The sequence below is a fragment of the Pelobates fuscus genome, chromosome 2 (assembly GCF_036172605.1).
Source record: "Pelobates fuscus isolate aPelFus1 chromosome 2, aPelFus1.pri, whole genome shotgun sequence".
NCBI classification, from domain to species: Eukaryota; Metazoa; Chordata; class Amphibia; order Anura; family Pelobatidae; genus Pelobates; species Pelobates fuscus.
In genome coordinates this window covers 159726658-159754251 of record NC_086318.1, presented here as the reverse complement: position 1 = coordinate 159754251, position 27594 = coordinate 159726658, and the positions used below count along the sequence as shown (strand labels likewise).

Here is a 27594-nt window from a genome sequence, read left to right as displayed (position 1 = left end):
ATCCTAAAAGTTACATTGATGATAATATCAACAATATTACATAGGCCATATCAGCAGAGTTACCTGGGCTGGAATTACCCCTCTGATGCTCTAAAGATTCCCTGTGATCCCATCTGGTTTATTTGACAAGTACCGCTGGTTATTAAACATGTATAAGGTTACAATAATTATTCATATAAACGCAAATATCCCATTTGAAATGTATATTTCCTGTATTAAAGGACCACTATAGGCACCCAGACCACTTCAGCTTAATGAAGTGGTCTGGGTGCCTGGTCCAGCTAGGGTTAACCCTTTTTTTTTATATACATAGCAGTTTCAGAGAAACTGCTATGTTCATACTGAGGGTTAATCCAGCCTCTAGAGCCTCTAGTGGCTGTCTCATTGACAGCCGCTAGAGGCGCTTGCGTGCTTCTCACTGTGAAAATCACAATGAGAAGATGCCAGCGTCCATAGGAAAGCATTGTAAATGCTTTCCTATGAGACCGGCTGAATGCGACTGCGGCTCCTGCTGCGTATGCACATTCAGCCGATGACGTCGTGAGGAAGGAGGAGAGGAGGAGGAAAGCTCCCCGCCCGGCGCTGGAGAAAGATAAGATTCTAACCAGTTCCTCTCTCCAGAGCCGGCGGGAGGGGGACCCCCCACCCTCAGGGCACTATAGTGCCAGGAAAACAAGTATGTTTTCCTGGCACTATAGTGGTCCTTTAATGGCGATATGGTATTGTTATGAAGTTGTTTTTTTGTTTTGTTGTTTTCTGTTTTTGCACGTACATTATTAAAGGATCACTATAGTGTCAGGAAAGCAAACTTGTTTTCCTGACACTATATCATCCGTAACACCCCCCCACTCTCAGCTACTTACCTCTATCCAGCACCAGGGTCCCTCGGCGCTGGTGACCTCTCCCCCCCCTCCGACGTCAGCTCCCGAGTGGACCGGAATGCGCATGTGCGGCAAGACCCGCGTGCGCATTCAAACAGTCCATAGGGAATATTACAGTTGTTAAAGCTGGCATGAATAGTGAAAACTGGTGTAGTTAAAAGAAAGGCATTATATAGTGTAAATGTTATGCATTTGTTACATTTATAACAAGTATACAATACACACTTTACTCATTTCTCAAGTACTATCTAGAACAAATACAACATTCTGTAAAGTGACATATGCTATTGTATATCATGAGTTTTTGTGAATTTTAGAAATAAAAGGGTATGCCTCACAATAGTTCCAAATACAGCAAGACCATCCTAATTTTCAGGTTCTGTCTCGCCATCCCGAGGAACTGTCCCCATTAATCTTGGTGTAAGTGCATCATTAGATGCGCTTGCACAATGTTTAAGGCATTAGGACAATGAAACAGCAGGGTCTACCCTGAATGGGCTGGCCTTGCAAGACTGTCAGACAGCTTGCTGTATATTCACACCAGGCTAACCTGCCAGTAACATGTGAGGACCTGTCCCTATTCCGGGTGGGTTCCACAATGTCAAAGGGTTCCACAGGAAAAATGAATTGGGGACCTCTGCCTTAGGGACTCATTACTTGGAGGCTCTCATGTATAATGGAAAATAGATTTAAAATGTGTCCATTGTTAGTCAAGCATGCAGAGTCCCAATTTAACCAACAGGCCTTTTTTAAGTGGTATTGTAAATACAGTGGTAATCTTTAGAACTGATCTTACCTGAGTGAAAAGAAAAAAAAACAGACATTTATATTAGGGTGTAGTTTGACAGTTCTATTCTATTAACCTGACTTTCTTTTTCGATGCACAACAACACAGTGTATGTAATTGTAGAAAGACCACCATACATTTCCTTTGACATGGCAGAAGACAGTTCAATAAAAAAACATTTTCAATCGTGGTGCTTGCAAGATGTCTAAACACATGTATTTACTATTAACCCTTTAGGCACGGATAATTACATTTTGTCAACACAATGTGGTCTCTAAAATACATTATACCACCATGGAATAATCTAGCTACTTAGCACAGGCCACTAAAGGAGTGGAATCATGTGATTGTGGAGTAGGATGTTTAAAGGCAAGTTATCATGGCATAGACTATCATTGATCTTTAATATGTCAAACAAAGAGACTTCCATAAAATCATTGTGATAGAACCAACATGATAGGAGATGTCTGTTACTCATTTCCAAACACATGCATGATCAGTAGACTTTGTTCTACCTGACTGACGCAGCTGGCCTGGCTGAGTGTGCTGACAGCTCTCATGTAGCTCTGATTCCGAGAACGGAATTTAGGAGAATTATATTTCCCTGATGGGTCCAGGACATGTCCAGCAGCCATTTCGCTAGCAGCTTGTAGATAGCTCTGGCTATAGAAGATAAAGAAAGAGAAATGTTTGTAGGCAATTTTATTTCACCTTATGTAGAAGATCTTTTCCTGGCCATCTCTTTCATCAACGTCAGAAACGTTTTTGTAAGGAATTATTCATGTGGCAAAAATTCCATTTATGCATTAGGTTTGTAAAACAGTTACGCAAACAATTTTCTTCTTTATTATTTAAGAAAGCAAAAATGAGAAAATAAATTGCATGCGATATTTATTATAGAGAGCTTTGTCATCTCAGGTGTACATAAATGCATATGCTTAATAGTACTACTTGACAGCTATGTTCTAAATGCAAATTCTTGCTCTTGTTTCAGGAAAAACGAATAAGTCACTTTATAATGTTGTTCTCACTTTATTATAAATGTATTTAGCATGTTTGACTTTCAAGGATCAAAAAACATGCACAGGGATAGCTTTATAAAGCAATGCCTTATTTTGCATCCATGGGGTATTTTTACAATTTTAATAACATGTAGCATTCTATTTGCACTTGCACAGATGTATTTTTTTTTTAATACAGAAAGTGGTTGTTTATATATGATTTGACATCATGGAATTGATTTTGCCAAATATACAGAGATAAGTCTAGGTATTCAGAGATAAGTCTAGGTATTCAGAATTTTTGAAATGCATCCATCAAGAGAACATTGCCTTTAACTAATACTTCTCTCTTGTTTTGTGACCCAAGTGACCTACTGTCTGATGCAAACTATCTACTGCCTTGAAAAAAAAATATTCATATCAAATGTGGTTTGTAACATATTGTTTATATTATTATTATTATATTATATTGGACACTAGGGGAGCTAAGGTGCTGATTATCAGGTAAATGCAGACTTTTAGGCTAAGTGCGTTATTGCCACCCCTTCCTCCAACAAAGAAGGACACAGTAGGACCTTCCACTTGACTAGCATGAGGAGACACCTTAAGGAAAACTCTAAGCATCACAACAACTACAGTACGCTTCACTGTAATTAGTATTAATGATTTTACTTCTTACTTTGGGCCTACTTATGACAGAGAGCTGGAAGCTCATGATTAGGAACTGTCACGGCGCTGGTAAGGCACGCTTGGAGGTGTCCCTCAGTCTTATTTACTTCGCAGAGTATTCCCCTCCAGTCTGCTTTCTACACACCTCCTGGCCAATATGGTGTTTAGACGGATGCTGGCCACTATGAAAGGGTACTAAATAAAGAGGCTCAATTAAATAGCCCCGCCCCCAAACATGCCCTAGTAACGCAAACGTCTGTGCGTCATAACGCCTTCAAATCGCACACATGTTTTGGCATCACTAGGCCAATTTTGACCAAACATTCTCCTCCAAGGTCTATTTAAACTCATATTTGATTTTTAAATGTACCCTGTTGTGATTTCCAATTGTATAGTTAATCTGAGAGGGTGTTTTTTCCTTCATTATCTCTGGCTTATCTTATCATGGCTTTTTATTGAAAATTCTACCTTCTATTGTTCTTGACCTTTAGCTATACTAATTTATTCTGCTTTCTGTAATCCTGACCTCAGCTTGTCTCGTAATGCTCCGTTTAGTGGTCAGTCTGGTCACTTTAAGGTCCGGTAATATGCTTTTCTCCATTTAGATTTATATTTGTTTAACTTAAGTTCTGCATTTTGAATCATATTTAATTGTGACAGAAGCTGCCATTAGCTCTCCTGAGATAAGCCCAGTGGAGCAGGTCTGCACCACTGGGCTTAAATCAGACAGAGTGTTCTTTTTTATAAGGGAAAAGTATCTACCACAGGTTTCTATAGAAGCAGAGGAACTAGAGCTGCTAGGACGGAAGCAATTGTACAAGTTCTGAACCAAAACAAAACCTAGAATTTGAGCTATATACCTGTTCAACCATAATGTACCTCTTTCGTATTAACACATATCATTTCGTTTACAAAAAATAGGCTTTCATTTCATATAAAATATTTATATATGAAACATAATTTAGAATTAATAAAATCTAAAAAAGTGTGAGAAATTAAGAAATTTAGTTATTTTCCAACCTTTGCATGGCATTTTAATGGTGATGGTCTTAATTCTGTTAGCCTTTACATCAATAAAATACACATTTTTTTGTGCAACGTGCCCCCCATGTACAGATTTCATGGTGTTTTGGAAAGTTATAGGGTCAAATAAAGAGTTTGCCAAATTCAGTTTTTACACATTGAAATTTGGCAGATTGGTTTGGTGGGCCTATGTTGCCTTTGAGACTGTATTCCAGGTATTCCAGGAATTACAATGACTCCCAACATGGCATACCATTTGCAAAAGTAGACAATCCAGGGTATTCAAAATGGGGGTAGGTACGGTCTTTTTTAGTAGCCATGTAGTCACCTACCCTGGCAAAAGTTAGTATTCATATTTGTTTTTTGCATTTTCTAAACAAAACTGCACTTTCACTAATGATATCATCATTATACTTTTTACAGCTCTAAAACACTCATATTTGTGTTTAAAGATATGTCACAAGTACAACAGTGCCCACTATGTACAAATTTTACAGGGTTTTGGAAAATTCTTTAGAATTTCTGCCTGGATTGTCAGGTCCCCCACTATAAACTGTAACAAATTATATAATCATTGGGGGATCTGCCTGATAGCGCCGCCCCCAGACATGCTCTAGTAACGCAAACGTCTGTGCGTCATAACGCCTTCAAATCGCACACATGTTTTGGCATCACTAGGCCAATTTTGACCAAACATTCTCCTCCAAGGTCTATTTAAACTCATATTTGATTTTTAAATGTACCCTGTTGTGATTTCCAATTGTATAGTTAATCTGAGAGGGTGTTTTTTCCTTCATTATCTCTGGCTTATCTTATCATGGCTTTTCATTGAAAATTCTACCTTCTATTGTTCTTGACCTTTATCAGTAAGGGAAGAACAACATGGCAAAACCCCACCACTCTGGAGCTGAAACAGTTAAACAGGTTAGGAATTGATAGACTGCTGAGTTGATTAGTACAGTAGTAATGATAGTTGACGTACTTGTTACAGAAACAACATATAAATAAATAAGCAGGCAACTAATGGGGATGTCTCACAAGAAGTAATTATTTATATAAATGCCTTCTTTATCCATGACTACAGTGATAATGAATCATAATCAGCTTCTTATTCAGTAATAATTGATTGAGGAAGAAGAAATTGGAGAGTTAGGCAGCTGCAAGATAAAGAATGAGAAATTGTCCTCTTCATAGTAGTTTAAAACCCATTTTTCATGAAATGCTATAGAATTCAGAACTGGAAATGCACAAGTACTTTATAAAAATTATTTAATTTCTGATGCCACCAACAAAGCAAAGAAGTATATGTCTTAACAATTTATAAAATTATGTTTCATGGTTTATATTTCCTAAATATATGCTTTTTTTTAGGGTGCTACCAGTCTTTTAAGATCACGTTATTTAGGAAATGTCTGGATTTTCAGATGCTGCCAAATGGCTAAAATCTGTACTCCGATGCTTCACATCTGTGCCGGGATGATTTAAAAAAGTCTGTTAATCCAGGTTAATTATGTGGCAGCTGGCCAGCATTTGCTAGCCATTCTCCATATAAAATGGTAAAAAGAAAAGAAAAAATTAAATACATAAAAACCCAATGGGGGTCAAGAACACTGCCATATTACTATAATGGCTTTTTAAAAAACTCCCTATGCCCAGGGCTGGAGCCACCATTACGCGAACTAGGCATCTGCCTAGGGCGCCGACATGCTGGGGGCACCAACCGGGATGCTCTCTGGTGGGCTGCCTGCCCCTGTCTGGGTCCGCAGCACTTGGCGAGCGGCTCTGGAGCCTCCCTCCCCCAGCGCCGGGACGATCCTCAAGGCGCCTAAAGGTGGGGGATCCCTGTCACAGGGGGCCAGGAGGTGGCCATCTGTACACCTCAGGTCACCCCCAAAGCTGTGCGCTAGGTAAGGCAGAGCAATCACCTGCTTACCTTAATGGTAGGTGCCTGCTCTGCCAACAATTGCCAGTGTCCGGAGGGGGGTGGAGAAGGAAGGCGGCGAGGGAGGCTGTTTTTTCAGTCTCTCACTCCTCCCTCGCGCGCTCTCTGTGATGCCAGGAACCGGAATATGACGTTGGTCCGGCACCGGCATACTAAACAGTGCGCTGGAGGAGTGAGGAGCTGCCCCAGACTGGACCACAGGGAGGTGAGTGTTTGAGTGTCAGTGAGAGTGTGTGTGAGTGTAAGCCTGTGTGTGTGTGTGTGTGTGTGTGTATCTGTCTGTCAGGGACTGAGTGTATATATGTCAGTGAGTGCCTGCCTGTGTGTGTGTAAGTGAGTGTGTGAGTGTTTGACTGTCAGTGTGTGTGTTTGTCAGTGAGTGTCTGCCTGTGTGTGTGTGTCTGTCTGTCAGTGAGTGACTATGTATGTCAGTAAGTGTCTGTATGTGTGTGTGCATGTCAGTTAGTGTATGTATGTATGTCAGTAAGTGTCTGTGTGTGTGTGTCAGTGAGTGAGTGTATGTCTGTCAGTGAGTATGCGTGAGTGTATGTCTGTCAGTGTGTGTGTGTGTGTGTCTGTCTGTCTGTCAATGAGTGAGTGTATGTCTGTCAGTGAGTGTGTGTTTGTATGTCAATGAGTGTGTGTGTCTGTCAGTGAGTAAGTGTCTGTGTGTGTGTCTGTCAGTGAGTGAGTATATGTATGTCAGTGAGTGTCTGTGTGTGTGTGTGTGTGTGTGTGTCTGTCAGTGAGTGAGTGAATGTCTATCTGTCGGTGAGTGAGTGAGTGGATGTCTGTCAGTGAGTGTGTTTTGAGTGTGTGTCTGTCAGTGAGTGAGTGTAAGTCTAACAGTGAGTGAGTGTCTGTCAGTGTCTGTATGTGTGTGTCTGTCAGTGAGAGAGTGTCTGTCTGTCAGTAAGTGCCTTTGTGTGTGTGTGTGTGTGTGTGTCTGTTAGTGAGTGAGTGTATGTCTGTCAGTGAGTTTCTGTGTGTGTGTCAGTGAGTGAGTGTAAGTCTATCAGTTAGTGAGTGTCTGTCTGTCTGCATGTCTGTCTGTCAGTGTCTGTGTGTGTGTGTCTGTCAGTGAGTGTATGTCTGTCTGTCAGTAAGTGCCTGTGTATGTGTGTGTCTGTCTGTCAGTGAGTGAGTGTATGTCTGTCAGTGAGTTTCTGTGTGTGTGTGTCAGTGAGTGAGTGTGTGTGTGTCAGTGAGTGTTTGTGTGTCAGTGAGTGAATTTGTGTCTGCCAGTGTGTGTCTGTCAGTGAGTGAGTGACATGAGGGGGGTGGCAAAATTGATCTTTGCCTAGGGCGGCAAAAATCCTTGCACCGGCCCTGCCTATGCCCTCATCTGCCATGTGGGCATGTCTACTAACTGTTTAAAACTTGTGACTGGGCAGCCATTGTTACGTTGTCACTAGAAAAGCCCCATGCTATTTTATGAAGTATGTAAAATAATGGGGGCTAGTGGGCCCCCCTGTACAACTTACCCACGGGCATTGGGTGGGGGACTCTAAAATACATAATGCGGGTTGGAAAGATCACCCACCAGCAAACAGTAATTAAAATGATTACCGGATGCATTCAGTCCAGAATTTTCGTAAAACCAGTGTTTTGTGAATATTAAGAATACTAATCTTTGTACAGGATTTGTATGCAAAAGCACTGATTTTCATCCAGATACCGAATGATCTGGGTGATTGGTGCATATCTGGTAGGTGCTACTGAATTCCAACCGGAATTGGTTTTAGTCAATCTAAAATTTCCCTTGTGGTTGGAATTCACCCATTTTCAATAGATTTTGTCCATCCAGGAAAAACCCTGTCTGTTTATATCTCACACTGAGAATACCAATGAGCTACCAAATGATAAACACATAGATATTTACATATGTCCTTTAAAAAGTGATACTTGATTTTTACACTAGCAAAATTATTGTATTTTGAAATGGTTTTCCTGGTAACCTAGAGAAACATGTGGCGCTGTCAATTTTCCATTCATGTCAGCCCAATGAATGAGCTAAGCAAGGTATGTAATTTAAAAACCAAAATTGGGAATACAGATAAAAGCACTGACATAAGGAACCCACAAGCCTTTTGACACCCTTGGACACTATATACAGAGCCTGGCACGGCTCTGAAATCCGTGAGTGGATTCAATCTTTCTTTCTGTATATACAGTCTATACTATGTACTATTTTTTGTCATTATAGGAATTTACCACATGGAACATCTCCTATATATACCTGTTCATGTATAAGTATTACTATTTCTTATTGATACACAGGGAGTGGTGTGTGTATTTGGCACTTGTTGCTCTCAAGTACCTTTTTTATTACTTTGAGATATGGATAACATAAAAAATGACTTGGGAACAATCATAAATGGCAAACTAGGCAACAGTGTGCAATGCCGGTCTGCCGTTGCAAATGTTATTAAGGTGCTTTCCTTATATAAGGGGTATTGATTCATGGGATCAAAATATATTTTTGTCTCTTTATAAATCAATGGTAAGACCCCATCTTGAATATGTGGAGCAATTCTGGGCAGCAACTAGAAGAAGTGCAAAAGCGAGCTTAAAAGTTAGTAAGGGGAATGGAAAATATTAGTTATGCAGAAAGGCTAGAAAAACTACATTTGTTTTGTTTGGAAAAAAAGGCATCTCAAAGAGGACGTAATAGCACTATATTAATATAAACAGAGTCAGTACAAACCACAATGAGCTAACCTGTTCATTAGCAGGAATATACAATAGACAAGAGGTCACCCATTGAGAATGGGGGAAAAAAAGGTGTGTTCACTTACAGTAGAGGAAAGGGTTCTTTACAGTAAGAACAATAAAGATGTGGAATTCTCTGCCTAAAGAGATTGTCTTATCAGATTCCTTAGATATCTTTGAATAGGTCTGGATGATTTTTCACATAAATTGAATATTCAAAGATATAAATATGTATATGAACATGTTGATCCAATTACCTTTTTGTGGCATAATTTGAAATGGTTCAATTGATTTTTTTCTTTACCTTCTTTTGGATCAACAGAAGAAAAGAATGGGTTTCATGGTTTCACTTGATGGACTTGTTTTTTTCAACTACAATGTAACTATGTGACCAATTATGTCATAACAAACCAGACCCTTATAGAGTCTATATCAACATGAGCTGTATTACTCATTTAACAAATCTAGGGTTGTAGAGAGTTCAAATGCAAAATAAGCAGTATGATGCATACTAGCATAGGGTCTCTAGGGGCCAGATTTCAATCCCTTTAAATCGTGCTCAGGGTTGGTGATTATGAGTCTGCCCCCAGTATGAGGGAGACCCTGGTAAATCATTTAGACTGGAAGAAAGGAGATTTAGTCTAAGTGTCACGGCCCCCGGCTCGCCACGAGGTGCTATCGCACCTGACTGGTGCGAACGTGCCAATGAACTGAGCTTACCTGCTCAGTGGCAAGTCGGGAGCCTCTCTGCCGGGTTCCTTTGGCAGCCTGCCCGGATTCGAGATTGCGCCGACCACGCAGTTGCAGCCATAAATAGCTCCGCCTCCCATGGTCACACGAACGTGTGTGTGACGTCACAACGTTGACGCACACGTACGTTTTTGGTCAGAGGTCATCCTACCAATTACAGTCAAAGGAGCGATATTTAAATCCCTGAAGTTCCCTAGTTCATTTCCCTGTCTTGGTTTCCATTCCTGGTTCCTGGTTTTCTTATCCTGTCTTTGATATTCCCGGTATTTTGACCTTGACTATTCCTGACTATTCTGATTTCCCTGACTTGGCTTGTTTAACAATATTGTGTATTTCTGGATTCCTTGACCTCGGCTATCCCTTGACTATTCTCTGTCTTTAACGTATTAGTCCGGCCATTCTAAGGACTGGTTTACGTTCTATCCTTTTATGTTCTGTCTATGTAGATGTTACATAGTTCTGAGTGCTGGATCACACTAGCTGTCATGACACTAAGGTAAAGTAAAGGGTTATTTACAGTAAGAACAATAAGGTTGTGGAATTCTCTGCCTGAAGAGATTGTTTTATCAGAGTTGGTACAAATTTTTAAACAGCAACTGGATGAATTTTTGGAAAACATAATATTCATGGATATCATTTTTACCTTGTGGGGTAATAGCTTCTTGCTCCAAGGAGAGATCTTACTGCTTTTCTTGGGTCAAGAATGAATGTTTTCCTAGTTTGGAATGTGCTTCAAACTGGGTTTTTTGCCTTCTTGGAATAACATCATAAACAGATGTGAGAAAGGCTGAACTTGAACACAAGTCTTTTTTCAGCTTATATAACTATATGTAACAAAATTATTTACTTCCCATGTAGGTTTTCTACCTATTCTGCCCATAGTAATACATACACCAGACGACTGGAACCCTAGTGCCTCATGTAACTAATACCTACCCATATATTGCAATATGTGCTGAAACAGTGCTATTACTCCACATACAATATAGCAGAAGAATATGTGTAAAGGTAATGCTTGTTGACTTTCACTTTGACTCAGTTTATCCTGGTATAGGTACTTGAAATAAGCTATTAAAATTGATTGTAAATTTAGAAGGCTTGCAATAAATAAACCTAAGGATATTTGCTTGCTGATTATCAATAGTCATTGACTCCTGAAAGGTACTCTGCAACATGCAATATATCTCTCACATGCCAAGCAGGGCAAATTAATTAATATCTACATCACATCAATTCCACCCAGCAATTGCAATTGATCCAAATGGTCTTATATACATGTACTAGAGTAGCTGGAATTTCAAAGAGTATAATGCACAGGACATTTTACAGGCACTGTCACTTTAAAATATTATTAACAGAGAGCTTAACCACTTGCGACAAGAGACAAAAAGTATTTACACTATATACTTGTAAATACAGAGAATTAAAACATAATTAATATTACTTGATTAATAACAAGGTTGGTTTTCTTTCCAAATTAATTAAACATCTAATAATCTCTGGAGAGTGTTCATGTAGCAGAACGCAAACTTAATAAATGCAACAGATATTATTTGTTTTTGAGAACAACTGACAGGGTTCTGTTCTAATTAAATAACAAACATCATTAATAATAATTACAAAAAATGGGACACTTACAGAGCAGCCTTGATATTCAACATTGATAAAAGGACATGAGTATGGAATACAATATGTGTGTTTAGGCATAGGATGCGTTATTGAAGAGTATCCTGGGGTGAAATGAAAATAAAATACAGTCCAACCTGTCGTCGGAAGAATAGTGGAATCTGAGATTTTTTGCCTACAATTTGAAAATGTATTTTAAATTCCCAGTACATAGCTCATTGTTTAGTAGACAAACTGACTTAACCCACTGAGTTGAATTTTAGATTATTCTGTCTAGAATCTGCACCACAGGTTGTCTGTCTGTAATTATTAGCTTAATCAGTTTATTGTTTCTTTCAAACAGCTTTCCAACCATGGTTACTATGTAATGTGCACCTTAGTCTTGAAACCCAGCTTGGTAGACTTCACTTTAAGGGGCAAGAGACAGAGAAAGGACCAGGACCAGTTTGATCATCATTTTATTGTTACAATGTACCTAAGCATTATTGATGACTAGAGATGTCCCGAACAGTTCGCCGGGAACTGTTCGCTGGCGAACATAGCTTGTTCGCGGTCGCCGCGGCGGGCGAACATATGCGATGTTTGGTCCGCCCCCTATTTGTCATGGAGGTGGGAGGGTCTGGGAGGGAGGGTCTACTGCTGATTGGCTGGAATGTGTCTGCTGACTGTGAGGTACAGTGTCAAAGTTTACTCAATGATGACGAATAGGGGGCGGACCCAACATCGCATATGTTCGCCCGCCGCGGCGACTGCGAACAAGCTATGTTCGCTGGCGAATAGTTCCCGGCGAACTGTTCGGGACATCTCTATTAATGACCATATGCATTCCTTTAATTAGAATCATACATTTTAGCAAGATAATCCTCATCTTCAGTTTACTCTGTTGGCCTGCATAGTCCTTGATCTCAGTCCAATACAGCCCCTTCATTTTCACATACATTGATTTTTCATCAAAAATAAACCATCCGACACTGCATCTGTATTACAAGAGCATGGAACCCAGCAGTTTGAAAGAATAAGTCATTAAATAAATGGCTTGTATCAGATCCTGCAAGATACAATAAACAGTGGAGGAGGGTGAATAGATAGGAAGATAAAAGTGGCTAGAGAGAGATAGACAGGACAAATGAGGGGTGGATAGGATGGAAAATAAGTTTCTAACGTGTCTCATTAGTGTATCTTTCAGCATTACAAAATGGCCAATCTTTCTATATCTGTTTGAAGAGTACCAGACTTCCTGAACATTGGTACAGTATGTATTCACTCTGTTTTCTAAGGTGTTTGTTTTAGCTCATATATCAACAACATTGTTGCATAAACATTCAGTAATTAAAGTAACCTTGTAATATCATTCTAAAACTTTGAAGCATCTTTTGCAAATGTTTGTCACATGACTGGGTAAATGTAACCTGGCACCAAAGTCTAACAGTTGGAGTGGACATCCAATGTAAGAGCCATGGGTTTATTCTCCATGCTGTGGGATCTGTGCTTACAGAGTTCATGGCCAATTTTTCATCATAGAACGGTTGCTTTCAATGGATGATCACAGGTGGGATCATTTCAACAATAAAGCAGGCTCTAATGGGAGAATAAAATAGCACTAAAAATCCTCTTAATGTGTCTACTTGATTTAGGGAGTTATCATATCACATGTCTGTCCTAGCCTACTGGTAGGGCACAAATTATGATTTACATTTTACTAGTGATTTATTAATAGGCTTAGAATTTTATTTCATGACAGGAGGCTTCATATTTTGCATATTTTACTACTCCATAGCAGCAAAGTCATATAGAGTAAAAAAGGAACCAATCAGAGACAGGCAGAGAGTATAAGATACGCCTTCCACTGAGTCACCAGAATATTGTGTGTCTATACTTTGTTGGCTTGTCTTGTTATATTTACTTAATTTTACTTACCGTATATACAGACAGGGGGCTGGCAGCGAGCGCTTACCTCTCCTGCAGCTCCTGTCAGCTCCCTTCTCCTCTGCGCCGGTCCGTTCAGCACCTCTGTCAGCTCCCAGTGTAAGTCTCACGAGAGCCGCGGGGTCATAGTGTGGCTCTCGCGAGACTTACACTGTGAGCTGACAGGGGAGCTGACCGGACCGGCGCGGAGGAGAAGGGAGCTGACAGGAGCTGCAGGAGAGGTAAGTGCACCCTGCCAGTCCCCCTCTTCCCCCCACTGAACTACCAATGCCACTGGACCACCAGGGAGTGAGAGCCCCCCTCCCTGGCCAGCTCGGAAGCAGGGAGGGGGGACGAAAAAATGAATATACATAAATAATAATAATAATAAAAAAAAAAAAAAAAAAAAAAAATAATAATAATAATAAAACAAAATATTAATGAAACAAAAAACAATATTAAAATAATAATTAAAAAATAACCCCCCACCAAGGCTCTGCATCACACTCTGCATCACAAACACACACACACACACTGCATTCATACGCACTGTACTCATACACACACACACTGCACTCATACACACACACTGCATTCTCATACACACACACTGCATTCTCATACACACACTGCATTCATTATATACACACACTCTAAATAAATATTCAATTAATATAATTTTTTTAGGATCAAATTTTATTTAGAAATTTACCAGTAGCTGCTGCATTTCCCACCCCAGTCTTATACTCGAGTCAATACGTTTTCTCAGTTTTTTGGGGTAAAATTAGGGGCCTCGGCTTATATTCGGGTCGGCTTATACTCGAGTATATACGGTATTTTCTTGATTGATTTCTTGCTTGTCTTACTGTATATGTATTTATATAGGGTTTTATCTGATAGTGGGGATGCTGTTTTTTTGTTTTGTAGGTTAATAACTTTATATCTTTAATTCCCTGTCAGTTTTTTGTTTCTCTTACAGTTTATGTCAGTGCATGATACTGATATCATTATTAGAGGTGAGCCCTCTCATAAACTCAGCCCAATACTGATATTTATACTGCTTCCTGTCATTTTTTTTGTTTATCTTACAGTTTGTCAGTACATAATACTGATTTCATTATAAGAGGGTGAGCCCCTCTCATAAAATGTTCTAATGTGGCTACGCTCTCCACTCCACAGGCACTCTCCCAGGGAGAGTGTGGGGCGCTGTGGAGATTTACCGCCTGTCAGGTTTCTGTGTTTGCACGCTTTTAACGTGCGCTCGCGTTCGCCTACTCTCTCCTTTTCAATCTACCGAACACGTATATCTATGCGCGTTCAGCGGTTTGTATTTGTATTGTCTATGAGGCCTTCGCACGGGTTCATGCGTTCGCATACGCCTGTTTTTTGTCTTTCAATCTTTGTATTCCTTCCTGGTCGACCCTTTGCACAGTTCTACTCCCGAACGCTAAGTATGACATCCTCAGGTGTCGGTAGTTTCCCTTTGGGTTATTCGTTTCGCGAACATACTCATTCGCGAGTTTTCTGTGTTAGTTTTTTCCTCCGTTCAGTTTTTTCCTGTATTACTGTTCTGTCTCTGTTCGCTTTATTTTAAGCGACCGTTTGACAGGTTTCATGCGAATGCATTTCGCTGGCTTTTTCACGGCCACTTTGGATCGTGCCTCGCAAGATACGCAGCAGCAATTTAACCATTACCGGTTGCTGGGAATTAAACAGGGGTGAGCCCCTGATTTATAAATGTACCCTAGCTTATGCTAGCTGCTGCTTTTACTGGAATACTTCTATACTAATATTACTGGTTACCTGATACCTTACCTTGCCAGAAAATATTAGCTATTAGCTATTTGATCTGTCTGTCACTGTTACAGCTCCTATGATTGGCCTGTCTGTGCCATAATACCTCCCTGCGGGATATTAACCTAGGGGTGGTTCAGCCAATCAGGTTCATACCTAGTAACCCGGCTCGGGGTGAAACCCCATATACTGCTGCCGAGTGGTGCTGTGCTTGCAGCCTCCTTTTACCTGGGTGAGCCCCAGCGTTTCCTCTACATACATTACTGTGGGTCGCATACTTGACCACCATAACCCCTAGCAGTCCCTGCTACCAATTTGCCTATTTACTCACAAATCTATTGGGTGAGCCACAAGTATACTGGGTGTTAATAATGGAAGATTCAGAAGCCCTCAGACCTCCAGGCAGTAATCAACGTGGCGCTTCTGTGGAGAAGGCCTCAGCCAAGGCGTTCCAGCCACTCAAGACGCAACCAAAGCGCCTGCTAAATGCTCCCAACAGAGAGACGTCTCAGAGGAGTCTGACTCCTATTCTTTTTTTTTTTAAATCTTTATTTATAAGTTCATGCATGTCTATTTGATATAACATACTTATAGGGTATATGCTTGTATGGTTATACAGACAAAAATTACTAGCCAGTGGTACAAATATACAATGATCAATGAGATGTTCCATACCAGGTTACACAAGACTGGTCTAGCCAATGCAATTATGAACAGTAATGGGAGTTTATCCTTCAATATACATTAGTTTACTATCCTGGTTTTGTGAGGTAAGGACAATCGATCTCTCTCGAGGATATGTCTTCGGCCTCTGTTCTAGCTCAGATGCTAGTTGCTATCCACGTGTAGACCTTTCTTTATCTCTGTGTATCAATATACTCTATACATTTGCGGCCTGTGGCCTTGTATCTGTGTCTTATACACCCTATCATGACATGAACAATTTTATGATATGACCCGAGAGTGGGTCGGGGTGAAAAGTAGAGAAGTTTGGGAGGAGAAGAGAAGGGAGGGGAGAGGGAGGGGAGGGGAAGTACAGGGTTGCGGTCTGACTCCTATTCTAAGCAGTAAGGCCGACCTGCTAAACGCCACTGGAAAGGAGAAGGGTCAAAAATGTAAATACCGCTTAGGGTAAGGCTCCCCTAAAGAAGGGAAAATGTACACGGCCTGTAAATCCTCCAACTTCCTCGGACGAGGAGCAGAAGGTCCCACCATCACTATTGTTTCTCGATGAGTGGCAATTAGAAGATTCCCATTCTGATGACGGGACTTGAGGTCCCAACTCCTTTGTGAAGGAGACCTTTCTGGGTGAGCCCCAGCATGTGGTTGATGTTTAGGAAGAGCTGGTTTCAATGCAGCCGGGTGGTGAGCTCTTTTTTGACACCATGGGCCAACGTTGTTTAACCCGAGAAACATTCACCACCCATGTTTGGGAGATTGGACACCACCTTAAATTATGCACTTCTGGCTACAGAAGGCACTGGAAAAGGATCAGTGTGCCCCAGACCATCACTCCAGATAAGGACTCCTATACCCCAGAATTTGATCAAATAAGGCTGGCCTTCATGACATGAGGGGGTAGAGACCCAAGGAAAAGGGTCGAGGAAGGGTTTAGGGGAGCCCAGTATAAGCTCCTCAAAGCTGTCGGGCCGATCTCCCGGGTTCTAACCCTAACAGATGAGGCATACACCCAGGCTGACTCTTTGCAGCAGACAACGCGCATGACGGGACGCACGATATTCGTGAGTGGACCCAGAGATGTTTGCTTTCTGGGCAACACAAATGTGGCCCTCTCTTTAGAGAGACGCCGTGCAGCCTTATTCAGAATTGATGGCAAATTGGTAAACCTCGTGCTAAGGAATTGGGCCCACAGGCACAAGGAAAATTATTCAGTGAGCCTTTCATGAAAGGCTAATCCTTAGGCAGAGGAACCTGTTTAACCCTTGGGGGTCATAGGTTCAATTCGCCATCAGGGTTGACCCAGCCCTTCAGCTCTTTGAGGTAGATAAAAGGAATACCATTAGATTGGGTAAAAGTTACATCTATAGGATGCACTTGGATACCAGAAAATATTTGAATGTCTCTTTCCTGGTTAGACATTTTTACATACCTTCCATTTCAAGATGGAAGGTATCCATCTATTGTGGCACCCCCGGCAAGGAGTGGACTGGTTTACCCACCTGGACTTAAAGGCACCTACCTGCCTGTACCAGTAGACAATGGCAGTCGTCCTTCCTTTTGGTTCCTCTGGAACGGGACACGATGGCAATTCACCTGCCTCCTCTTCGGGCTCAGCTCGTCACCACAGTGCTCTACAAAGGTTTCTGAAACCAGTGATGGCTCACTTAGGGGTCAGGGCATACGATGCCTGGCTTACCTGGATGAAATTCTACTCTCTGACCAGAATCGCAACCACCTTCTTTCAACTACAGATTGCAGGGTGACTGTGTTGGAATCCCTTGGCTTCCTGGTCAATCGAGAAAAGTCAACACTGACTCCAACTCAATACATTCAAGCAGGGCCGGTGCAAGGATTTTTGCCGCCCTAGGCAAAAAAGTTTTTGCCGCCCCCCCATATGTCCAGCCCACCATGTGACATCACAATGCCCCGCCCATATGCTCTGCCATATGGGCCAACGCCAGTCTTCACAAAGTGTCTTATCTGAAAATACAGTGTGTTTACATTAGAAAGCCTACAGGCACAGGCTATAGACACCAGAACCACTACATTATGCTGTAGTGCTTCTGGTGACTATAGTATCCATTTAATGTGAGGTAAATGAGAGATTAGTGCCACTAATAATATATTGGATTGCCTACTTACCACCAGATGAGGACAAGAGGCTGATGATGGGCTCAGTCTGGCTCCACAGGTCTGGTGTAGAAGAGGCTCTCTGGAGACTGTTTTTAACAGTGCTCACAACAATTAACAGGAAGCAGCTCCATTTTTTAGGGCCCCTTACACAGCTCAAGGTCTGGGCCCCCAGGGGGCATACGCCTACAATGCCCACCCATAAATCCACCTACATGGCCCATCCATGAGTTGGGGATGTTTTATGTGTGCAATTTGTGTAAGGGATGTAGTGTGTTTATAGGGGATGTAGTGTGTGTTTGCGTGTAAGGAATGCATTGTATGTTTCTGTGTGTGTGTGTGTGTGTGTGTGTAAGGGGTGCAAGGTTTGTTTCTGTGTATGTAATTGAATGCAGTGTGTGTCTGTAAGGGGTGCATTAATTATGTAAGAGAACGTAAGGGATGAATTGTGTGTTTCGGGTGTGTCTGTGTGTGAGTAGGAATGCATTGTATGTTTCTGTGTGTGTGTGGGGGGGATGCATTGTGTATGTGTGTAGTGTAAAAGAGAGGGTTTGTGGGGTAGGATAGGGACTGAGATGGGAACAGCTTTCTTTTTAAAAAAAAAAATTCATAGTGCTCTCCCCTCAATTATTGATTTCCCCTTCCCTTCTGTCCCTCCGTGTTTTCCCCTTCTGTCACTCAGTGCTCTCCCTTGGCCCCCTATCCCTCTGCAGTCCCCCTTGGTGGTCTTCTCACTCCCCCCTCCCCCCTTAGTGGTCCTCCCTCTCCCAAACCCCTTAGTGGTCCTCCCTCTCCCAAACCCCTTAGTAGACCTTCCCCTACTCCCCCCACCCCCTTAGTGGTAATCACCCTCCTCCCCTCTCCTTAGTAGTCCTCCCTCCTTCCCCCCCTTTGGTGGTCCTTCCCCCCCTTAGTGGTCCTTATCCCCCCTCCCCTAGTGGTCCTTATCCCCCCCAACCTCCCATAGTGGCCCTTATCCCCCCTCCCTCCCCTAGTGGTCCTTATCCCCCCTCCCCTAGTCATCCTTATCCCCCCTCCCCTAGTGGTCCTTATCCCCCCTCCCCTAGTGGTCCTTATCCCCCCCTCCCCTAGTGGTCCTTATCCCCCCCTCCCCTAGTGGTCCTTATCCCCCCCCTACCTCCCATAGTGGTCCTTATCCCCCCCTCCCTCCCATAGTGGTCCTTACCCCCCCCCACCTCCCATAGTGGTCCTTATCCCCCCTCCCTCCCATAGTGGTCCTTACCCCCCCCTACCTCCCATAGTGGTCCTTATCCCCCCCTCCCTCCCATAGTGGTCCTTACCCCCCCCTACCTCCCATAGTGGTCCTTACCCCCCCCTCCGTCCCATAGTGGTCCTTATCCCCCACTCCCTCCCATAGTGGTCCTTATCCCCCCCTCCCTCCCATAGTGGTCCTTATCCCCCTCCCTTCCATAGTGGTCCTTATCCCCTCCCTCCCATAGTGCTCCTTATCCCCCCCCATCCCTCCCCTAGTGGTCCTTATCCCCCCCCCATCCCTCCCCTAGTGGTCCTTATACCCCCCCTCCCCTAGTGGTCCTTATACCCCCCTCCCTTAGTGGTCCTTATACCCCCTCACTTAGTGGTCCTTATACCCCCCCTCCCTTAGTGGTCCTTATACCCCCCCCTTAGTGGTCCTTATACCCCCCCTCCCTTAGTGGTCCTTATACCCCCCTCCCTTAGTGGTCCTTATACCCCCTCCCTCCCTTAGTGGTCCTTATCCCCCCCTCCCTCCCATAGTGGTCCTTACCCCCCCCCTACCTCCCATAGTGGTCCTTACCCCCCCCCTACCTCCCATAGTGGTCCTTATCCCTCACTCCCTCCCATAGTGGTCCTTATCCCCCCCTCCCTCCCATAGTGGTCCTTATCCCCCTCCCTTCCATAGTGGTCCTTATCCCCCTCCCTTCCATAGTGGTCCTTATCCCCCCCCTCCCATAGTGCTCCTTATCCCCCCCCTCCCCTAGTGGTCCTTATCCCCCCCATCCCTCCCCTAGTGGTCCTTATACCCCCCCTCCCCTAGTGGTCCTTATACCCCCCCTCCCTTAGTGGTCCTTATACCCCCCTCACTTAGTGTTCCTTATACCCCCCCTCCCTTAGTGGTCCTTATACCCCCCCCTTAGTGGTCCTTATACCCCCCCTCCCTTAGTGGTCCTTATACCCCCCCTCCCTTAGTGGTCCTTATACCCCCTCCCTCCCTTAGTGGTCCTTATACCACCCCCCCTTTAGTGGTCCTTATACCCCCCCTCCCTTAGTGGTCCTTATACCCCCCCTCCTCCCTTAGTGGTCCTTATACCCACCCCTCCTCCCTTAGTGGTCCTTATACCCCCCCTCCTCCCTTAGTGGTCCTTATACCCCCCTCCTCCCTTAGTTGTCCTTATACCCCCCCTCCTCCCTTAGTGGTCCTTAACCCCCCCTCCCCTTAGTGGTCCTTAAACCCCCCCTCGTAGTCCTTAAACACCCCCCCTTGTGGTCCTTAAACCCCCCTCCCCCTCCCCTTAGTGGTCCTTAAAACCCCCCTCCCCCCCCCTTAGTGGTCCTTACCCTCCCCTCCTGCCCATGTAGAGTGGTCGGGCGGCGCGGAACGCGGGACAGGAACCTTTGTTTCCTGTACCCGGCCGCCGGCGGAATGACAGGAAATGCTCAGTGAGCATTTCCTGTCATTCCGCCGGCGGCCGGGTACAGGAAACAAAGGTTCCTGTCCCGCGTTCCGCGCCACCCGGCCACGCTACATGGAGAGACCGGCAGGAGGGAGCGCTCTGCGCTTCCCTCCTGCCGGTCATAAACCCGGACGCCCTCCATGCAGCAGTGCTGCGCCGCCTGGGGCTTGTTAAAGAGCTCAGGCGGCGCAGCATAAGAAGGCGCAACGGGGACAGGGATCCGGCGCCCCCTGGTAAGTTGCGCCCTAGGCGGCTGCCTAGGTCACCTTACAGGTGGCGCCGGCCCTGCATGCAAGTCCTGGGGTTCGACATCAACTCCCTGTCATGTACACTCCAACTTCCAACTACCACAGTCATGGCAATACGCAAGGAAATACGGAAGATACTATGTTGGGATTCGATCCCACTCAGACTGCGAGCACAGATCGTAGGACTACTATCCTCCTCCATCCAGGCGATCTTTGCAGGCCCTCCGGCACTCTCGGGCCATGTAATGCCTAACAGCGAATTTCCTCATGAAAAACCCCACTTACGCAGAAAGTTAAGTCCTGCGTTCACTCCCATCACTGGGTGGTAGCAATGACTACAGTACACATCAGCCCCAATATATATATTGAAAACCAAAGAAAAACAAGTTACCTGCACTCTCTCCTTAATCCCTATGTATTTTTAAACAAATTTAGTTTTTTTTAATTACCTCCAATGGTCATGAGAGGATGAGCCCACCTGCCAACATCAAGGCAGACCCCCCTAGGTGGGTCCTAACTCTAACCATTCATCTTGCTTCCTTGAGCCTCTGGCAAAAATCTCTAATAATGTGTACTAATGTGTATGTGTACTAATAATCTTAATCTTAATTTAATGACAGGAGGCGAGTATTTCCCCTCCCCCTAATGAATTTCCCTCCCATTCAGATGGGTTCGCATCACCAGGTAGGTAATGTATATTATCAAAATGGTATTGGTCGTTTTCTTGTGACTACGTAATTGATTTTATTCACTCTAGATGGAAAGTTGGGGTTGTTTTTTATATATAGTTGATATAGGTAGCTATATTATGGTACATAGGTTAAATTTTATAGACCACGATAGATTGTGATAGTACCGAATTATTGCGCACCTTTTATGTGATGGTTACTCATATTGTTCAGGTTTACATTTCATATCACTAAAACGCTCTCGGTCTCTTTCAGCTTAAAAGACACAGACATCTTCTACATCAAGCGTACAAGAATGTTCGTTGTTCCCAGTTTTGAATAAATCCATCCATTCTTCATCGTTCCTGGAATTTGAACTGTCTTCGTTATTCCGTATTGTGTGACTTGTGATGTCGCTGTTATCACGAGGAAGGGACTCAGTGGAAGGCGTATCTTATACTCTCTGCCTGTCTCTGATTGGTTCCTTTTTTTCCTCTATATGTCTTTGCTGCTATGGAGTAGTAAAGAAGATTATGCAAAATACTCGCCTCCCGTCATTATTAAAATTAAGATTATTAGTACACTATAGCTAGCATAATCTTTAACTCTATTAAAGTCAATAAATTGTTACATTCGCATAAATATTACATACTGTACAAACCGGTGTCATTCATGGCCAATTCTGGATTTATATACTTTCCATTAATCACTACATGTATTCTTTAAAAACAAGCTGCAGAAACTCGTACAAGCATCTTGAATATTTCCATTAGATACATAATTGAATTACTAACATATCAGCCCTGTACATCTTGCCGAATTAGGTTACCAAGTTAATTCATTTAATGCATTGTAAGTTGATGTATTTACTGATGATAAACAGCTTTTGGATCCAATTAACTTGCAGTCACATGGCTTTAATGCATTTCCTTGCCTTTTTCTAGTGAGGTTGATTTAATAAAACACAATTTTCCCTACACTGCAGACTGTGGACTACAGATCCCAAGTTAATTCTGGTCAAGTTTCCTTAATTAACGTTAACAGTAGCCAATTAACAATTTGATCAAATAATGCTTTACTTTAATTAAGGCATAGAACCCTGACACAGATTTGTCTAAAAATAATTTTGTTTCTCTTCATGATATTTCAAATAAAATAAGAACCTGGGAGGGCTCGCCAAACAGAATTGCATATATTTTCTCAAAGCCTATACTATAATACGAAAACATATCCCTTGAATTTAAGATGGCATACTTTATTTTGTTAATTATTTTACATGATCAAAGCAAAACTGAATACTTTTCTGGGGTTCAAATTAGACTTGCACAGGAGACAAATGTGGTTCATCTGAATCTTTGGCTCCTAATTGTGCTTTTGTATCAAGTCATCCCAAATAAATTGGGGACCAGTGGTTTGTGTGTTACCGCTTTGACTATGCTGTTGACTGTGAAATCTATCATTCTCATCCAGGTTCACATGACTGACAGTAATAAGAGTCAAAGTCCATTGCATATTTAAAGCAAGAATATGATAACCATTATTATCCCTTAACCTTAAACACACCCTAACTCCCTAAAACAAGAGCTGTTTTAAAGAAATAAATAAATACTGTGACAGAGCTCAGGGCGTTGTTTTTGATGTTGTCTATATTTCGCCAAAAGTGCTGCTATGTATGATCTAATATCCCCAGGGAGAATGTTTGTTTGTTTTATTCACCACAATTCCGTGATTTGATATGGATGCCTGTGGTGGAGCATTTGGAGTGAAGGAATGTCCAGTGCTCCATCCACAGTTTACATGCAGCAGAGCAGGTGATGATTCAAGTCCAGGAGTTCTGGATCACCTAGGTAGTTACTCACCTGCTAGCAATGATCAGCACAAGGCTGCTATAACATTTCCCTGTCAGGGATTCACAGGGAGAAGGACATGCGGTGAGTGAGACTGCATTTCTCTCTGCAAGAGCCTGCAGAGAATATTGTATTCTGAAGGAGAAAATACAAATGTACATTTGAAAAAGGTCTGTGCTTAAATTTCTGTGTTTTGTATTGTTGGCAGCGGGTAAGCAGCCCAACTATAGTTAGTAACAAGTGTTAGTTAGTGCTCAGAAGAGCAAGGCTTTTCTTTTGTTTTACTTTTGTTTTATTTGCCAGACCTATTAATAAAAAGACTGCATTTTTTTAAAAACAAATATAACTTGTGTGGTATTCCAATCCATACAACGGTGTAATTATATCGTCCCAGACAACAATAACCATAACACAAATATTGGTATAAAATATTAATTGGAGAAAAAAGAGCACAAAATATAGCAATACCTGCATGAATTTTTACTTTTTTACCTAAATAACTATGTTGCTGTGTTCTCATCATGTCCAACAGTTAACAAATTGCTTGTTGTTGATGTTGATTCAAAAGAAGAGCCAAAACACATCTAGTCTTAATCCCTTAACACCGTTACGGCGTTCTATGCCGTCCCGCATTAAAAGGGCTTTAAAGCTGTTGCGGCGGCATAGAACGCCGTAACGGCTTGAAGCCCCTGGAGGTCCAAATTACTTACCTCCGCCACGATCCTCTTCTGGAGGGCTGCCTGACAGCCCAGGTAGCCCTCCCCCTTGCAAATGAGGCCCCCGGGGGCCATGTGATCGCTCTCAAAGAGCGATCACATGGCCCCCTATAGCTGGCTGTGGATCTGCCAGCAGGGGGACTGTCTAAAATGTCAGACAGTCCCCCTGCTGGTAGGAGTTGTAAAAAAAAAAAATTAAACATCTTTAAAAATAAAATAAATATATTTATATATATATATATATATATATATATATATATATATTATATCTATGTAACGTCATACAAAGTGTATTTTAATACTTTATATAAGTACATATATTAGTATTAAAATACACTTAGAATGACGTTACATATATAATATGTATTTATATATATATATATATATATATATACGTATAATTACAATAATAAATAAATAAAATAATAAAATAAATAAATAAAATATTGAAACAAAATTTAATATAAATTATATATTCATATGTAATTTCATTCTAAGTGTATTTTGTTACCAATATATATATATATATATATATATATATATATATATATATATATATATATATATATATATTGGTAACAAAATACACTTAGAATGACATTCTATATAATGGAAAATTTATTCATACTTACCGTAATTTTCTTTTCCTGGTTATATGCCATGGCAGCACAACATTGGGTAGCTCCTCCCTATCCCCATTGGACAGGAATAATAATTAAGCCGTATAAGTACCACCTCCTGCCCCTCCTTCCCCAGTCACGTGTTCCAGCAATATCCCCGGGCGGGACCCTTGTGCTGCCATGGCATATAACCAGGAAAAGAAAATTACGGTAAGTATGAATAAATTTTCCATTTTCCTGGCCATATCCATGGCAGCACAACATTGGGTAATACCCAAGCAATAAAACCAGGGAGGGAAAGAGACACAGACTCAAAAAATTTCATAAATGCAAAGTGTATTAACACCACAACAAGTGACAGACACAGAGATCAGGAATTAGATACAGACAGGACTGATTTAGCAAATTGATCAGACAACCCTGCTCTAACATCAATCTGGTAGCTCCTAATGAAAGTGTTAGAGGAAGACCATGTAGCCGCCTTACAAATGAGTTCAGGGGAGACATTAGCAGCGGCTGCCCAGGAAGATGAGAGAGCCCTAGTGGAATGGGCTTTAAGACCCACAGGGACCGGATATCCGGCGGACTGATAAGCCAGAATGATAGCCGCTACTATCCATCGGCTAATGGCAGATTTGGGAGCATGAGAGCCCTTTTTACAGCCGCTATGAAGAACGAAGAGACTGTCAGAAGAACGCCAATCAGAAGTCCTATCAATATACATCCGGAGGCATCTCACTAGATCCAGAGAGGACAGGTCAGCAGAATTCCCCATTCCATGGGCGTCCGACCTCAGAGATGGAAGAACAATATCCTCGTTGATGTGGAAGGAGGAAGTAACTTTGGGTCGAAACACTGGAACAGTACCGAGGACCACTCTGTCCTTGTGGAAGATAGTAAAAGGCTCTTTGATGGACAGAGCACTGAGCTCAGAAACTCTCCTGCCAGAGGCTAGGGCCACCAGCAAGGCAGTCTTAATAGAGAGAACCTGTAGGGAAACTGAATCAAATGGTTCAAAAGGTTTCAACTTCATGGCATCCAGAACCAGAGGGAGACTCCAGGAGGGGACAAACGGTTTAATAGGAGGTTTCATGTGAAGGACACCCTTGATGAATCTGATGATATCCGAGTCCAGCGCCCATCTATGACTGGTCAGGGCGGACAAGGCTGAAATGTGTACCTTGAGAGTGTTATAGCTCAGTCCTTTCTCAAGGCCAGATTGCAAGAAATCCAAAATATGGGAGGAGGAGGGATCTTGGACATCCACATTACTGTGAAGGGCCCAGTTGGAGAAAACTTCCCATACTCTATAATAAGTGGCCGAAGTGGAATGCTTACGCGCCCTCAGCATAGTATCAATCACGGTCTGGGAGAATCCTCTATTCAACAGCCGGTTCCTTTCAGTTTCCAAGCCATAAGGTTGAGAGAGACAGGGTCTGGATGAATGACAGGACCCTGGAACAGAAGATCCGCAACTTTGGGGAGTGGGAGAGGAGGTTCCACCGAAAGACTCAGAAGCAGAGGAAACCAAGGTCTCCGAGGCCAATAAGGCGCAATCAGGATGAGAGACACCCGCTCCGATCTCAGCTTCCTCAGGAGCGGTAGGATTAGTGGAAACGGGGGGAACGCATAGCCCATTGAGAACCTCCAGGGGCTTGATAAGGCATCTCTTCCCAGTGCCAGGTGGTCCTCTTCCTTTGTGAAGAAAAGGGCTACCTTTCTGTTGGCCCGAGAGGCTAGAAGGTCCACTTGAGGCAGTCCCCACTTGTCCACAATCATGCGGAACACCCTGTGAGCCAGGCACCATTCCCCCGGATCTATTCTGGATCTGCTGAGGAAATCTGCCAGTTGATTCCGTTTCCCTGGGAGATGAATGGCTACAATGCCCGCCAGGTTTCTCTGAACCCACCACATCAGGTGATTCATCAGTACCATCATCTTGCAGCTCCTGGTACCCCCTTGGTGATTGACATAGGATACTACGGTGGAGTTGTCCGTCCTTATCTTTACCCATTGACCCTTGAGCTGGATCGAGAAGTGTTTCAAAGCTTTGAGGACAGCCAGAAGTTCTAGCAGATTGGAATGAACCTTGCTTGTCTTGAAATTCCATTCTTCCTGCGCAAAGTCGTGGAGATAATGAGCGCCCCAACCCCACTGGCTGGCGTCCGTTGTCACGGTCCTCCATGCGATGTCCCCTAATGGAAAGCCTTTGGCTAGGTGCTTTCTGTTCAGCCACCAGATCAGAGAATGGCGTACCTTCAGGGGAAGCTTGATGGGCTGGAACAGGTTCCCGGATAAGAAACGACTCAGGAAGTTGGCCTGGAATGGTCTCATTCTCCACTGAGCCCATCTCGTCAGACCTATTGTGGAGGACATAGAACCAAGGAGGCTCATTACCGCCTTTGCAGGGGCAACCGGGGAATTCAGCATTCTCCTCAATAACTTTCTGAGTTTCAGAATTCTCACTGATGAGAGCTGGACAGTACCCTTTAGGGTGTCGAAATGGGCACCTAAGTAAACGATAGATTGAGTCGGGTGGAGGTGGCTTTTCTTGGTGTTGATCTTCCAGCCGTGGGCTTGCAGAAACTGAATGCTGGTGATAGCTTGGGATGTCACAGAATCCACGTCGTTTCCCAAGATTAAAACGTCGTCCAGATAATGGTAAATAGCAATGTTTTGCTTTCTGAGCTCCGCGATGAGAACAACCAGGACCTTTGTAAACGTCCTCGGGGCTGTGCTCAGTCCAAAGGGGAGGGCCCTGAACTGGAAATGACCTTCCTCTACAGCAAACCTCAGGAACTTCTGATGGATTCGGGCAATGGGTATGTGAAAATATGCGTCTAGTAGATCTATAGACAGCATCCATTGGTTGGGTGACACAACCTTTATTATAGACTGCAGAGATTCCATCTTGAATCTGCG

At 42.9% G+C, this 27594-nt stretch overlaps 1 protein-coding gene across 1 annotated transcript in view; it reads right to left on the bottom strand.

The window, feature by feature from the left end:
* The window catches only part of DLGAP2 (DLG associated protein 2), a 331780-nt gene that overhangs the window by 127421 nt on the left and 176765 nt on the right, over nt 1-27594 (bottom strand). The window contains exon 4 of the mRNA XM_063442905.1: nt 2184-2331. Coding sequence (XP_063298975.1) covers nt 2184-2331 — 148 coding nt within the window. The remainder of the gene's footprint in view (nt 1-2183; nt 2332-27594) is intronic.